General features: G+C 35.8%; 1 protein-coding gene across 1 annotated transcript in view; it reads right to left on the bottom strand.

Moving 5' to 3' along the window:
• Positions 1-13,758, bottom strand: part of CNTNAP4 (contactin associated protein family member 4) — a 209,787-nt gene extending 196,029 nt beyond the window's left edge. Inside the window, exon 1 of the mRNA XM_062513992.1 lies at positions 12,887-13,758. Coding sequence (XP_062369976.1) covers positions 12,887-12,983 — 97 coding nt within the window. The 5' untranslated portion in view covers positions 12,984-13,758. The remainder of the gene's footprint in view (positions 1-12,886) is intronic.
• Positions 13,759-14,297: the final 539 nt, after the last annotated feature.

Here is a 14,297-nt window from a genome sequence, read left to right as displayed (position 1 = left end):
AAGAGCATCCCTTACAGTCTGGTTCCATACACCTTTGTTTTGACTTATCATGCAACATTATTTCATACTAGATCAAACCCCACCATTGTTAAAAAACCTAAAACTGAGTCAATTTTAAGACATCCAAGCCACCAATACACACACACACACACACACACACACACACACACACACAAAAAAAAAAAAAATCAAATCCTAAAAGAATCTGAGGCAGGAATTGTTCTTCAATTTCAATATTCTTTGAAAATATAGTAGGCTAAGACATGGGCATCTGTGTTTTCCCCCATCAACATTTTACACCTTCAAACATAGTATTGTATGTAAACTCAGTACACATTTTCACATTTGAGCCACAAAACCAGATTTCTCAAATACAATAAAAAAAAATAACAATTATTTACAAAGGTACACAAGTACAAAAGTGGAAAGCAGAAAGTCAAATTCTAACTGGTTGTCAGTAGTAAATTTGTGACTGAGAAGTAATTTGGTATAGAGAGCAAGATTGCCTTAGAAGGGACTCAATACTCTAGGAGCAAGACTGCTAAATACAAGACTCTCTATTGTTTTGTTGCAATCCAGGAATACCAGTGAGGTGCCTGGGTCCACATTTGGGCAGCAGAACTGGGAGAAGGCCTGGACTCATGGGTGGACTGAGGTATGATGATTCACAGGGCTGGTATTGGGGCAAGTAGTTAGAAGGCATCTATCAAGAGGCATCTATGCAGGATTGTTTTAGAACCATTTATTGAAGTGGGATTCTGCACACTGTGTCGTTCATTAATTATATTTACATATATATGTATTTAATGATGAACTTTGTTTAACATGCCTTGACAGATAAAATAAAAACTCCCCAACAGTAGTTTAAGAAGATCACTTTCTGTTTCAAAAAATGTTTTATTTTCTTCCGAGTCATGCAATTAGGCTTCGAAAATAAAATTTCTGTTTAGTCTGAAGGAATAACACAATTCTTTAATAAAATTTCCATATTCTAATACTGATAATATTGATTTGGTATAGTATTCCTCCTCTCAGTGATGACAGATTAATTGCTCGAAAAATGGCAATGAATTATTTGCTTAGAATAAATTTAAGTGGATCAAGATAATCTCTGTCAAGTATTTTTAGGCAGATATTAAAAGATACTATAAAATAGACCACCATTTATTCTGCAAGAAGGTAGCACACTGAGTGATTACCACCCTCTGCTATTTACCACCTATTTACCTGGTTGTGTTTTATGAAAAATTACAGTTTAAGAAACAACCAATATTTTAAAATGTTCTAGTCTGAAAAACAGATTTTGTACCAAGCAATATCTGATTTTCTGAGTGAAATTATCCATTACTGCAAAAGTGGTTCTCACATATTTTTAGCATGGGTTTCAAAGTCAGAGGAGCATTGTCTTCATCACCACTTTCTCCTACACATAGTACTTTACAGGCAAGAGGCATGGTAGGAAGAATGACAGAAGCATTTAAAAATTTTCATGAGTATGGGGCTTCCAGGTTTAAGGTTAAATTTATTATATTTATCCATTGTCATTACTGAGAAGAGGACACATGTCCACTCTGAGATGCTGTTTTCCAAATTAAATTAAATTAATTAAAGCCTCAAATATAATATGAATAACTAAATATCTACACAATCAGTAAATTATAACATATGATAAAAAATGCAGGATGAATCTCTCATTTAAAATCAACAAGATGAATCTCTAATTTTAAAAAAAATCTATTGAGACTGCATTAAAGCATTCAACAAATAAGAATGCATATAACTATGAAGGCTAACATGTAACTATGAGCATCATATTCATAGCACTGGTAGATTTTTAAATAATATCTTTAGATCTGTAATATTCAAGTATGCACAACCATGCATTGAAACTTGACATAATTTGATTCTACTCAACATATGTCTTCAACATCTGCAGCATTATCTTAGAAACACTTCCACTGAGACATTATAAAAATATATTAGAAACATCAAAACAGAGACTACTCTCTTCAGTACCTCCATACACACTTTTCTAGAGGTGAAAGTTAGATCAGACAATTTTCTGTTAGACTTTCTCAATCTGTCCTTATGCAGAATATCCAGAGAGAATATACTACTATCCAAGAAACAGAATATTGTCAAATTTCTATCTAGTCACTGCAGAGACACAAGAAGAAAAGACTTATTTGCTATAGTAAATTCCCCACCACCACCCACCCTCCCACCCTGCCCCAACATGATGCAAGATGGTGAAAAAAAGGTTTTCTTCTACTGCAGTTTCCTAAGTATAATAAAGTTCAGCATGACTGTGAATCCATCACTCACCCCTCACTCTAAATCAGGGGCAGTGTGACTGGATATCTACGACTTCTGGGCTACAAAGAGCAAATTGGCAATGAGATGTAGACTATTCGCAAAGGGTTTGAAAATAATACTTCATTGCAGAAACATACATACGGGTACTTGCATATCAATCTTGCTTTTCCCCAGTCTCTACCTCTTAAATTCTTTATTTTCCTGACCATGGAGAATGAATCAGAGCACCGCAAAGCAGAGCTATACAGCATAAGTATGATCTATGAGGTAATGACTGTTCACAAAAGTAAAAACAAGTTGAATAGAGATGGTGGTCTTTGAGCCCTTGCAAAAGAAAATGAAAAAAAGAAAGAAGTCATCATACCACAAACACATTGACAATATACAAGGAGTAGATGCTAAAGTGATATTCCATAAAGAAATGTTACATGTTTCCTATCATAACTGAAAGTATACTTCTGTAGAATGCTATGGCTATGTTTAAACTGTCACCCATGTCTAGGTGACAGTTTTATATTTAATTATTTCTATATGAACTGCAAATTTTACCCAAATATAAAAGCATATTGATAAAAAAGGTTTGGTAACTAATTGATATATCACTGAATTCCTTCTGTATTTTATTTTACTTGACATCCAAATAATATTTTTATGAAACTGTGCCCTGAGAAAAACCCTGTCATAGTCTTCTTTTGTGCCATGCTAACCACTGCTATCTAGATCTTCCAAAAAATACACCAGGAAATGAGATTACAAAGCACCATGGTTCTGCTTGTCCTGTTTTGCAAGGAAAGAAACATATTCAGTGACATACATGTGTGTTTACAACTATGTTTTATGTAAGAGGAAGTATATTGGGAGTAAACATATGGAATACTATTTGCAAACAAGTTTTATTATAATCTCTTGTTTCTCCAAGAGGTTGGTTCATTCTCAGTTTTAATTACTGCAGGACATGTCTACTCTTTGGAAAAATAGTCTCCAAAACCGACTTTTCTTGAGGACAGAAATGTACTCCCTGACAGGTATGGTGGAGCTCCAGAACATGCTAGCGTGGTGTGGTGCAACTGAAAAACAGCCCTAAAACTTCCACACTCAGGGTGATGAAACTAAGAGTTTACTGAAAACATACTTCATCAATTGCAGCGCGGAGCTCAGCAATCGTCAGTGTGCTCCACTGCATCCAGATAGTCCTGAAAGAATTTAGTTTTAAGGGCTATTTCACCCTTGAAAATTAAAATCAATCATCTTGATGTTTTGTTTTTTGTTTTTTTTTAAGTTAACATTGGCTCAGAAAAACAGAAGTAGGTTTTGCTACAGGCAAAGGAATTCCCCAAGCACAGGAACTAGCTAGAATTCTAAATGTCTTTTTCTTCTCATATTTATTTTTTGTCAAGTGGGACAAATGAGTAATTCTTGTTTGTTATACAGCTGTGTATCTGCATTCTCCTAACAAGGGATAGTGAAAGGACTGGTTCTTAGAAAGGAAATAAAGATTCAATTTCAGTTATATTAAAATTATGCACCATATCACTGTTGAATGAATACTCAGATCATCCTTTCTAAAGCTTTTATTCAATTTTTATTTAGGCAAACCTCCCACTGATTTTCCTAGGAGCTTTAATTATAAAGAATAAAGACAGCGAGATTCAGTGCTATATTTAATTGAAACAAAAACACACACCCCCCCAAAAAAAAAAAAATCAATCAAACAAAAATAATTACTAAAGATTGCTTATTCTTCTAAAAATATAAGGGTAAGTAAATCTCATTATGATTACAAAAGTATTGCAAACTAGACTAATGCATAGCAGATAGGCTTCCTGTCATTGATTGGAGTGAGAGCCACAGTTTACTGGCTTGAAGCATAAAAAGGCTTCCTAATCTAAACCACAGTCGGTCTGGATGGTAGAAAGGCTTTGAAGTAATCATAAAAGTACCAGAATCTTTTTATTTGTTTTATTACTGTTTTATGAAAATAAATGCTGTAGGTATTTTTTTTCATGTTCTGGTATTCTGGTGTGGGTTTTTTGTTTTGTTTTGTTTGTTTTTGTTTTTGTTTTGTAATAGAGTCTCTTTCACTCCATGCTTTCTTTAGAAGAAAAAAAATCTACAGGTTTTGAAAAGACTGGTGTTTAAAATGGAGCTTCAATCATGGTTTATCATAGCGGTAGAAAGATCAGATAGAACAGTCAGTTTCAACTTATTTAATGAGATTGCACTTTACCAGAACATTGTGTATGGTCAAAATATCTATTTCACACTTTCAGGAATGAAAGACATTCTAACTGGTAGGACATTTCCTGCTCCTCACTTAGTCCCTATATTTTGTCTAGGGCTAGCAATAGCAGCAGCCTTAACCCCTGGGAAATCAAGGAGAACCTTTACCAAACACAGAAAAGGGAGGCTCAGGGAGTGTTAACAGCAAATGTGAATGAGTTGCCTGGTATAGCTGGTGATTACTGTGCAAGATAATCAATATAGCTTGGTATAGTTTTTTCTAACACTTATTTACAGTGGAATATTTTGACAGAACTGGAACCCATCTCATCTAGTGTAGATGTCTACAAAGGATATAGATGACCTAGTTACTTAGATGCCATCATAATCAGTAGTGAGCCAAATGGCACATTTATACTGCAAATCACCTTTGAATGTGATTTCTTCCTCCCAGCTTTGTCATGACTTCTTCGTGTAAGATACACTTTTTTCTTTCATATCACTAAAAAGGGACTTAGCTGGCTCAGACACAAATGTCTAAGTTTCAGATTTTTAATCTCAGACAGATAAATCCCAATTTTCCTCTCTCTGTAGAAAACAGAAGTTAGTCGTGTATGTCAAAAGTAAGTCATATTTGCAAATAAATTAAACAATGAAAATCTCCCTTCTACTGCTCATCTCTGATTTTACTTCTAATTCCAAAACTCTTTGAGCTTCAAATTTGTATTTTCTTATTAGTACTCCATGGCAGTAAGCATCATCTGATCTCTGTCATAATTAGTAATCCTGAAGAAACCAGCTTTACCCCCTCCCCTCAAAATTTTCAGGTGATTATAGAATATCCATATTGAGCACTTCCAGTCTAATATAACATGAAATACATGAATGCTGCAGGGGTAGTAAACCAGTATTTTGGGCTCCCCGTGTGCAACTCGGTTTGTCTAGAGCACCATTTTTATAGTGCATGTTCTCCTCAAAAGGTTTTACTCCTGCTGTCTAGTTCAAAACCTCTGCTCCAGGTCTTCTTTAATAACAACATATATTTTCTGTCCAGGTGAGGTTTATTAAGTTATGTGGCATCTGCATAATAATATTTTTGGTATCCTGTTTAACTATGTATTTTATGAGATTTTCCTTTGTTCTTCCGGATTTTTGATAAAGGTATTCTTTCACAATAACTCTGAACAGGTCAAAAATACACATGGGGATTTCTTGTAGCAAATATTAAACAAAATCAGAAAAAAAAAATATAAATTTTTTAGGAACAACTAAGGTTTTAAAATACACTTTCTACTTAGATTTAGAAGTGGACAAACATCTGAAAAAGTGTAAGATCTTCTTCAGCTATTGACTGAGAAAGAAAGATATTAAGTATTAAAAATAAATTCAAATATTCCAACATGCTGTTTCTAATCTACTTTTCCCTCAAGACCCCATATGCAAATATTTTAATTGCTAAAATAATATTATAGAAACAAATAGCCACAGTAACAACAAGGAACAAGCAATAACTTATTCTTGAGCACAACTAAATAACCAGATCTACTTAATGAAAACCTATTAGACCTGCTACCCAGCTGGATAGGTTTTCTAACCGTATTTTTTCTCTATCCTTTGAGACTTAAAGCCCTAGAGGCAGCTTTCTTCACTTGTTTATTAAGTGAGTATGATATTTAAATAATAATTCTGTTGCTCTTAATTTTAATGTACTTAAAATGAAGTCTCCAGGATTTCAATCAGTTTTTAAATTCTTGCACTAAAAATGCTCATTAAGTAGGTAACAGACAGTATAGTTTTTAGCTCAGGTCCACATAATATTTCAGTTACTAAAAAAACAGCATACCAATTTGTATTAAATACTTAAATCTCTCTTGTGAAAAGCAAAATAAGTGGATGCCAATCTTCCACTGTATTCCACAGATTTATCTCAAGGTTACTGGCTTCAGCTTCAACTGTTAATAGATGATCCACAGAGTCATATACACTATATACATAGAGTGTAACATTAGGCTGTAATGGTATACTTGCACATATATAAAACACATACACATGACACATAAGTAAGAATAATAAAATACATAAATATAAAGCACTGCAGATGTAGAATTTCAGTAAACCACAGTGGGTTAAACCCTAGCAGTAAAGATGCATTATTTTTTACAAAGAAACAGAGCAAATCATCTTGACAGCATGCTGTTTCACCTATGTTTTGTATTTCCAAATTTAGAAAGACAGCCCTTGTTGTAATGATACTTATTTAATACATATCAGTATTCTGAGAAAATCATCTCTTCTTCAATTTTTAATCTAGAAGTCACACATTGGCCCTGGCTGCCAAAAGTACAAGTTACAAAGAAATTTTATATTTAAGAGCTATCACATCAATTTACCTAAATACTTAACAGTGCAAAATACAAGCAATTGTAGGAAACTCATCATTATCAATGTTTTCACTATTGCTTTTGCTTTTCCATTCCACTTCATAAAACAACTGAAAACTCAGAGGGAAAAGCAAATTTAAACTTTTCACTTCAGAAACATCTTAAAAGATAATGTGTACTTCTGGAGTCAGTGACAGACATGATTAATTTTAGTACTTGTTATTACTTCACTGTTTTTAAAAAATTGCCTAGAGTGTTCTAGGAAGGAAAGCCCTTTGAATTAGATGGCTCTCACAGCTCCCACCCTTGTTATCACCCTGTTAGCTGAGAGCAGCTAACATTAAACATTAAAACTACTGAGAAGCAGTTCTAGCTTTCCCACAATCCTGCATGATACAGCACATTAAACTCTCAGATCTACGAGCAGAACCAATGCACAGGTTTATTTTCGGGAGGGAAGAAATAATGCTTCTTGACTATTCTGTTATTCTTTGATTTGCTTGTTTGGAGTGGGGAGGTAGCAGGATTGAGAATGGATGAGTAGGAATATTTGGCTTATTTTTTCTCAGCTAAAGTTGTTAGAAGGTGAGATTGAAGTTTTTTTCAGAAAATGAATCAGTAGACAGAGTAGTAGTAAGTATATCATATGAGATATTGTGCAGATTTTGGCTGGGGTAGAGTTAACTTCCTTCACAGTGTCAAGCATGGGGCCATGTTTTGAGTTTATGCTGAGCACAGGGTTGATAATATAGAGATTTTTTTGTTGCTGAGCAGGGATAACACAGAGCCAAAACCTTTTCTGCTTTTTGCACTGCCACAATGGTAAGGAAATTGAGAGTGCATGGAAGGCTGGGAGGAGACACAGCCAGGACAGTGACCCAAACTACCCAAACTGACCAAACCCCAGACTATATGGCACCATGCTCAGCATATAAAAACTGGGGGAAGGGGGAGGAAGTGGGGGGGACACATTTGGTGGGATGTCATTTGTCCTCCCGAGGCACTGCTATGTGTGATGAGGCCCTACTGTCCTGAAGATGGCTGAACACCTCTAACCTGCCCATGGGAAGTGCTGCAAGCATTCCTTGTTTTCCTTTGCTCGGGTGTGTGGTTTTTGATTTTTCTATGCACAGTTACAGAATTTCAGAACATTCTGTTTGGAAAAGACCTATGAGGGTGATCAAGTTCAACCTTTCTGAATCCACAAGTTTTCTATATTTTACCCTTCCTCATCTTTACTCACTCTTGGGGGAATCACTGTGTTGGGCTTGGTTGATGGCTGGGGTTAAAACACCACAGACATATAAATGTAGGACAAACTATTTGTTTGTGGATTATTTCTAATGCAACAGAGAAATTTCTGGAAAGAATATTAAACTTGATACCATGATAGAAGCATGCATTATTTTGTGAGACTTTGGCAAATCGTCTTAGTCAAAATTACTTTCTTATGAATGAACATAGATGTAGGCTTATGTATTCTTATGTAGGAAAGAAAGAAAGAAAGCAGAATGGTCATGTCTGGATATTTATGAAGACATGAAGAAGTTAATGCTTCCTTTGGACCTTTTGACTGACATTTAATCAAAATACAGTACATCCTAATCTACACAGCAAATGTAATAAATAATTAACATATAACCTACTTCATTTTCTTCTTGTAGTTGATTCTGTCATCATTCTATCTTTCAGAATGTCATTATTTGTTTTTCACTTCCCTCCAATCATGACCAAGTTTGCTCTATCCATGCAGCTGACTGGGCTCAGGGACAAGTGTATTCATGGGAATTTTAAAGCCTAGAGCAATGGGATGTGAATTGTTGATTATACTAAGTGCAATCAATCCAAGGCTTTTCTGTGAATTCTAAGCCTTTAAAGTCTGAAAAAAAAAATTGATAGATTTTTCTTCTGGTATTAGTTTAGATTTCATGTTGATATAAGTTTTTGATGTTACTGTACAAACAACATGCCAAATATACCAGAGATGTCTGTAATGTTTTATTCATGTAAATAATTGCCCAGAGATGGGCTGATCTCTGATGAGACCTCCATCGCTCTCTCATAGCAGAGATAGATGATAATAAACAGAAAATACATATTAATGAGGCTAAAAGAAAATTAAGGAAGTGACTACTTTCTCCTCCCTTCCAGTTCACAGCAACTACAAACTAACAGTAAAAGAATTACATTTTAAATTAAATTGTTTTTGATAAACAGCACTTCAGTTTATTTTTAATGTGATTCCATGTAATTGTCAGTGAGTCTACGGAACTGTTTGGTACCAGTGATTAACATCAGAATGGTATTCATTTCAAAATTAATATATAATGTTTTCCTTGTAGCAAGTAACCTTTTCCCAGGGGATAATACTTGTACAATGACTTGCATCTGATGGAATAATCAAGGTATGTGTTCACTCAGTCCTCTATTTAAAAACTTCAGTTCCATTAATAGGCATTCTCAGTGAGCTTTAGAGAGGTCCTCTAACCTAGCATTAATGAGAAATTCCTGTTACATAAAATAAAATCAACAGCAATCATAGTAGCAGTAGTAGTAATAACAATAATAATAAACATTTATGCATTTATAGAAATTGTGATCATAATAGTACACATGTAAAAATCTGAATTCATAAAACCTTCTGTAAAACTGGGAAGTTTTAACACAGTTTTTAACATGCAGAAGTGAAATTTTTCATGGAAACTCCCAGTTAATCTTTATTTCCTCTGTAACAATTTCCTTTCATAATTTTCAGTCACAGCTGAATAGATGTGTATAGAGGGTTTAATTATGTTTTCTGCAACACTTTAGTTTTAGAGAGTTTAAAAAAATCCAAAAACCTGCACCTACTGCAGTACCAATTTCTGGCAGGTTCTCAAGTGATGATTTAGTAACTTGCTGATTTGGAACAGTAGAGAGAGTTACCAATAAAATAAAAATGTCTCATAGCTCCAGTGGAAAAAACTTACAGTGGTACTTGCTTTGTAAGTAATCTTCCATTTCAATCTTCCATTGAAAATTCACACTTGACCTTATACAATTACTTACAAAGGCTGTGCACTTCAAACTTCTTTCAACTACACTGGAAGTGCAATTCTTTGGGAGGAAGAAAATATTGGATAGCTCTAAGCAGCACTGCTACAGAACTTCTAAAATATTTGAAATTTCAGCACCAATTATTACTTGGTTGGAACTGTCAGTGTTAATTTTCAGAGGAACAAACAAACTACAAAATCAGACCCTAGAAATAAAATGCCATGTTTTAGATTACAAGGTCTGTTAGTTCCCAACAACCTAAGAACTTCAAAATCAGTTTACTCAGAAGAGAAATATTACAATTTTTTTAAGACATCTTTGTTCACATCAATTTTTATCTAAGAAATTTTCTTTGGACAAGTGACTTAGTAATATTACCAATGATGCTTCAAGATGACATTTAAAGGTATTCAATTTTGTCTTTTCCTATTGGCTGCTGACCTTAAGGGCAAAGCAAAACTTAAGTATTCAGGACTTGTTACTAAAAAAAACCCATAAAATTAAAATAAGAAAAATATATTAATATAGAGGAAAAATTAATGACCCAGCATATTGTCTTTGATGATTGGCAGCCTACTGGAAAACCAAAATTCATTCAAGGAAATCAAACTTTTCCTAGTTTTGTAAATGTGTTTAAGTATATTAATGCCAATGGTAGATGCACCTATTGAACAGGATTTCAATTTCTGGTTAACATCACAAGAAGAAAAGAGTAAAGTTCAACTAGGTAGATAATGGCTCCTGCATGGATTCCCCATCATCGGCAATTATGAAAACCTTTTCTCCTAAGTAATTTTTTAAATTGTAACACACTAAGAAAATTCATGCCATAATACTTCTAATGTAAGCTGTCACTTCTAAAACAAACTGCCTCTCCTACAGAAATTTTCATTTTCAAAACAGTACATAAAGGGATTTTTTTTTCAGATTAGATATTGAAAATTAACAATATGTGTTAGGCTGGCCAAGTTCTCTTCATAGGTTATTGTTCATTGTTGAATTTAAATAATTTAATTTATTCTTCCTATAATATCTTGCCTGTAGCATGGGCAGAATTCCTGTATTTTCAATTCAGATGAATGTTTTGACACGGTTGTTATGATTTATTCCTAAATAAAAATACTTTGCATCTATAAATAGGATATCCATGAAAAAAATCTGCTCATTCAATTCAACCATTTGACACAGGATTTTGCTCTCTTTTTGAGATGTGTCTGAGCAAGACAGTAGTTTATACTTGATTTGGTTTATCCTTCAGAATTCTATATTGGAAAGGAGCTTGAGCTTCTTCCTCAAACCTTGCTTCCTCAATTGTAAGAGTGACCTCTAGTGCTTTACTGCTTTGCTGTGTGATGCAAGTCTTTTTTGCAATGGTTTTAATATGCCTCCCTGTAAGCAACTGATTTAGTTTCGTGCATAGTGCCAAATGCTATTAATGTGCAATTCAATTATCATGGTCTTGTGAAAATGGATGTATTCATAAACTGTACAATGCAGAATGATGAAGAGAATTAAAGCTGTGACTGGATTGCAGCAGGGTGTTTAACGAGAGGAACTTAGTATTCATGTTTAGGGCTACACTATACACTTGAGTATCAAATGAGATATCAATACTGAATGACAGCACAAGATCATTTTGGGGCTGCAATGTGAATGTCTGTCTCATGGGAGCATGTTTAGTTTACAAACCATCCATATGCAAAACCCTAGGGTATAGATCTATTGAGCACTTCAAACTTCTCTGCCATTGCTCAAATGTTTCCAGGGAGCTGTCCCCTGCCACTGAGCTGTAAGGTTATTCCTGAACATTCCTCACTGCTTTGGCATGCACTTTCTTCCCACAGAAGCATTACTTCAGTCTTTCCCATTCCTATGATGCACAACCCGTGCCTTAACAGGAAAGGGAGAAAATATGTTCAGTTCAGGTTATAAGCATCTGGCATTTAGGCTACTGCACTACCACAGAACACAAAATGAAATCCTTCAGCTTTTTAAAGGTGAATCAAATGGAACAAAAATAACTCAGTTCTATTACTGAATTATAAAAGCCCTAGAAATTAATTTCTTAGTAAGTTTTTTTCTTTCCTAATTTAAAGATAATTAACAATTAACAATTCAACACTGGAAACAGAGATTTTCAGATACTTATATATGTGTGTCTATCGATCCATCTATCTATGCATATGAATATATATTTATGTATATATATGATTTGCCTTCTAGGGAGCAGATTGTTCTTAAAAACTGCAATCACAGTCTTTATTTTGGGATACCACTCCACTGGCAAACTCATTTTAAAAAACCCAACTTTCTATTGTAACTGTTAACATTCTCTTCTGTAGTCATCCATGAGCAATACTCCCTAAGCAATCAATGCAGAGACCTTAAGGTCTTGCTATCCACATTTTTCCTTGTTGCATACATTTCTACTGCTTTTGAGCTGTGCTGTGACTGCCATTTAAGTTGAGTGCCAGCTTAATCCAGGATATGCAGATACCAGCTTTCAAAATTTTCAAATGCTAAAACCCACTACACAATAGAAGCATTTCACAATAGAAGTCTGCCAGTAGTATCTATGTAAGACACTATTCCTTGGAAAATACTGCACTTCAAAAGAGAAAACCAAAATTAAAATACAGCTGAACATGTATGCCTTAACAAAATGCTGCTTTCAGACACTAATACAGCAAGCTTTATAAACAGCATTCTGTACATAGACTCATGAAAAAAAAATCTATAGAAGAGTTTAGAACATTTTCAGGCTAGCATCTTGCTGTCATGAGTTCAAAGCATAAATGTCTGTCTCAAAAATTATATTTATTCTAAATGAAAAAAACAAAACAAAAAAACAAAACAAAAAAAAAACCAACAAAAACAAACCCAGAAGTTTTCAACACTCTCTGGATTGAGTTTAAATCATATGCAATACTTACATTTATTCCCTGCCACTGCCGTGAGCTGGTGATGAACAGACAGGAGAAAGAGCAGCTTCAAGAATATTTCAGTGACAGAATCCATGTTCACATTCATTGAGGCACCCAAAAGAAACAGAGTGTTCGGAAACAGCTGTGCTGTACTTCAGCTCTGCTCCTGCCTCTTTCCCACCGCCTCTCTCCGCCTCTTTTTTGCAGAGCTTCACAGGCCAGACACCTCAGCCAAACGCGCTCCGCATCTCCTGGCACACACACGCACACCTCGGGATCTGCTTCTCACCCTCGCAGCAGCAAGCCCTGAGGAGCAGGAGCGAAGACGGCCCGCGGCGCTGCCACAGAGGCACCCGGGTCTGCGCGGGCAGCCCGGCTGTCTCTGTCTCCCTCTCTGTCTCTGTCCGCTGCTGCCGGCAGCCCGGTGCGGTGCGGTGCGGTGCGGAGCGGAGCGGAGCGGCGCTGGACACCCCTGGCGGCCGCAGGTGGGAGCCGGGCGGCCCCGCGGGGGCGGCGCTGGGCGGCGCGGCCGGCACGGGAGCGAGCGCTCTGCCCGCGCTCTGCCTGCCCTCTACCTACCCGCGCTGCCTGCCTCTGCCCGCTGCCGAGCTTTCCCGGCGTCGTAATTTTTCTTTCTTTCTCTCTTTTTTTTTTTTTTTTTCCTCTTCTTCTTCAGCTGCGAAAGCGTTGCAAGTTCTGCTCTCTTAAAGGAAAGCGATTTGCCTGTAGGAGAGAACCTAAGCCTGCGAATAAAATGAGAACAACCTGCCTTTACTTGAGAAGTGAGTGATTGACTGCCCCTCAGAGAAAGGCATCACCACTGTCCCTGGAGGGCTTTATCGCTATCAGTGCTGGCATTAAAGAATTACGTTCTCAACTCCTAAGCGTAAACACCTAAACGTAATATAAACAGATGATAGCACCTGGCTTTCCCAAAATAATTCAGCCCCCTAATACCACATAGGGCATTTTTTTTTCTATACTTTCACAGAGGACAAGCTCTCTTTAAGTTGTCCTATTATTTATGCTTGGGAAATAACTTCATTTGAGAAAGAGCTTCAGAAGAATTTCAGGTCATTATATTCTAACTATATCCTAAAAGTGTGTGGTTTTGTTTGGTGTTTGTAGCTTTTTTGGAAACAGGCTGAATTACTGTACATGCTAACCCTAGAGACATTATTTCTCAAGTGTGAGAAATTTAACGGTGTATTAGCAAACTCACTACATTAGCGAGGGTAGAAGCTGCATTAAAGGACCACATCAGTGGCCCCATCACTGCAGCTTCTGCAGTATTTACACTGTATGTATGAAATGTCCATGTTTTGGCAGAAATTACTACAACAATACACAACAAAACAGCATGCCTTGTGACTGTGAGGTGTATAAAAAGCAGATTTAGCATTTGTATATTCAGCCCAGT

The sequence above is a fragment of the Cinclus cinclus genome, chromosome Z (assembly GCF_963662255.1).
Source record: "Cinclus cinclus chromosome Z, bCinCin1.1, whole genome shotgun sequence".
In the NCBI taxonomy this organism is placed as follows: Eukaryota; Metazoa; Chordata; class Aves; order Passeriformes; family Cinclidae; genus Cinclus; species Cinclus cinclus.
The sequence above is the reverse complement of the archived record's forward strand: the minus strand, read 5'-3'. Positions and strand labels throughout refer to the sequence as shown.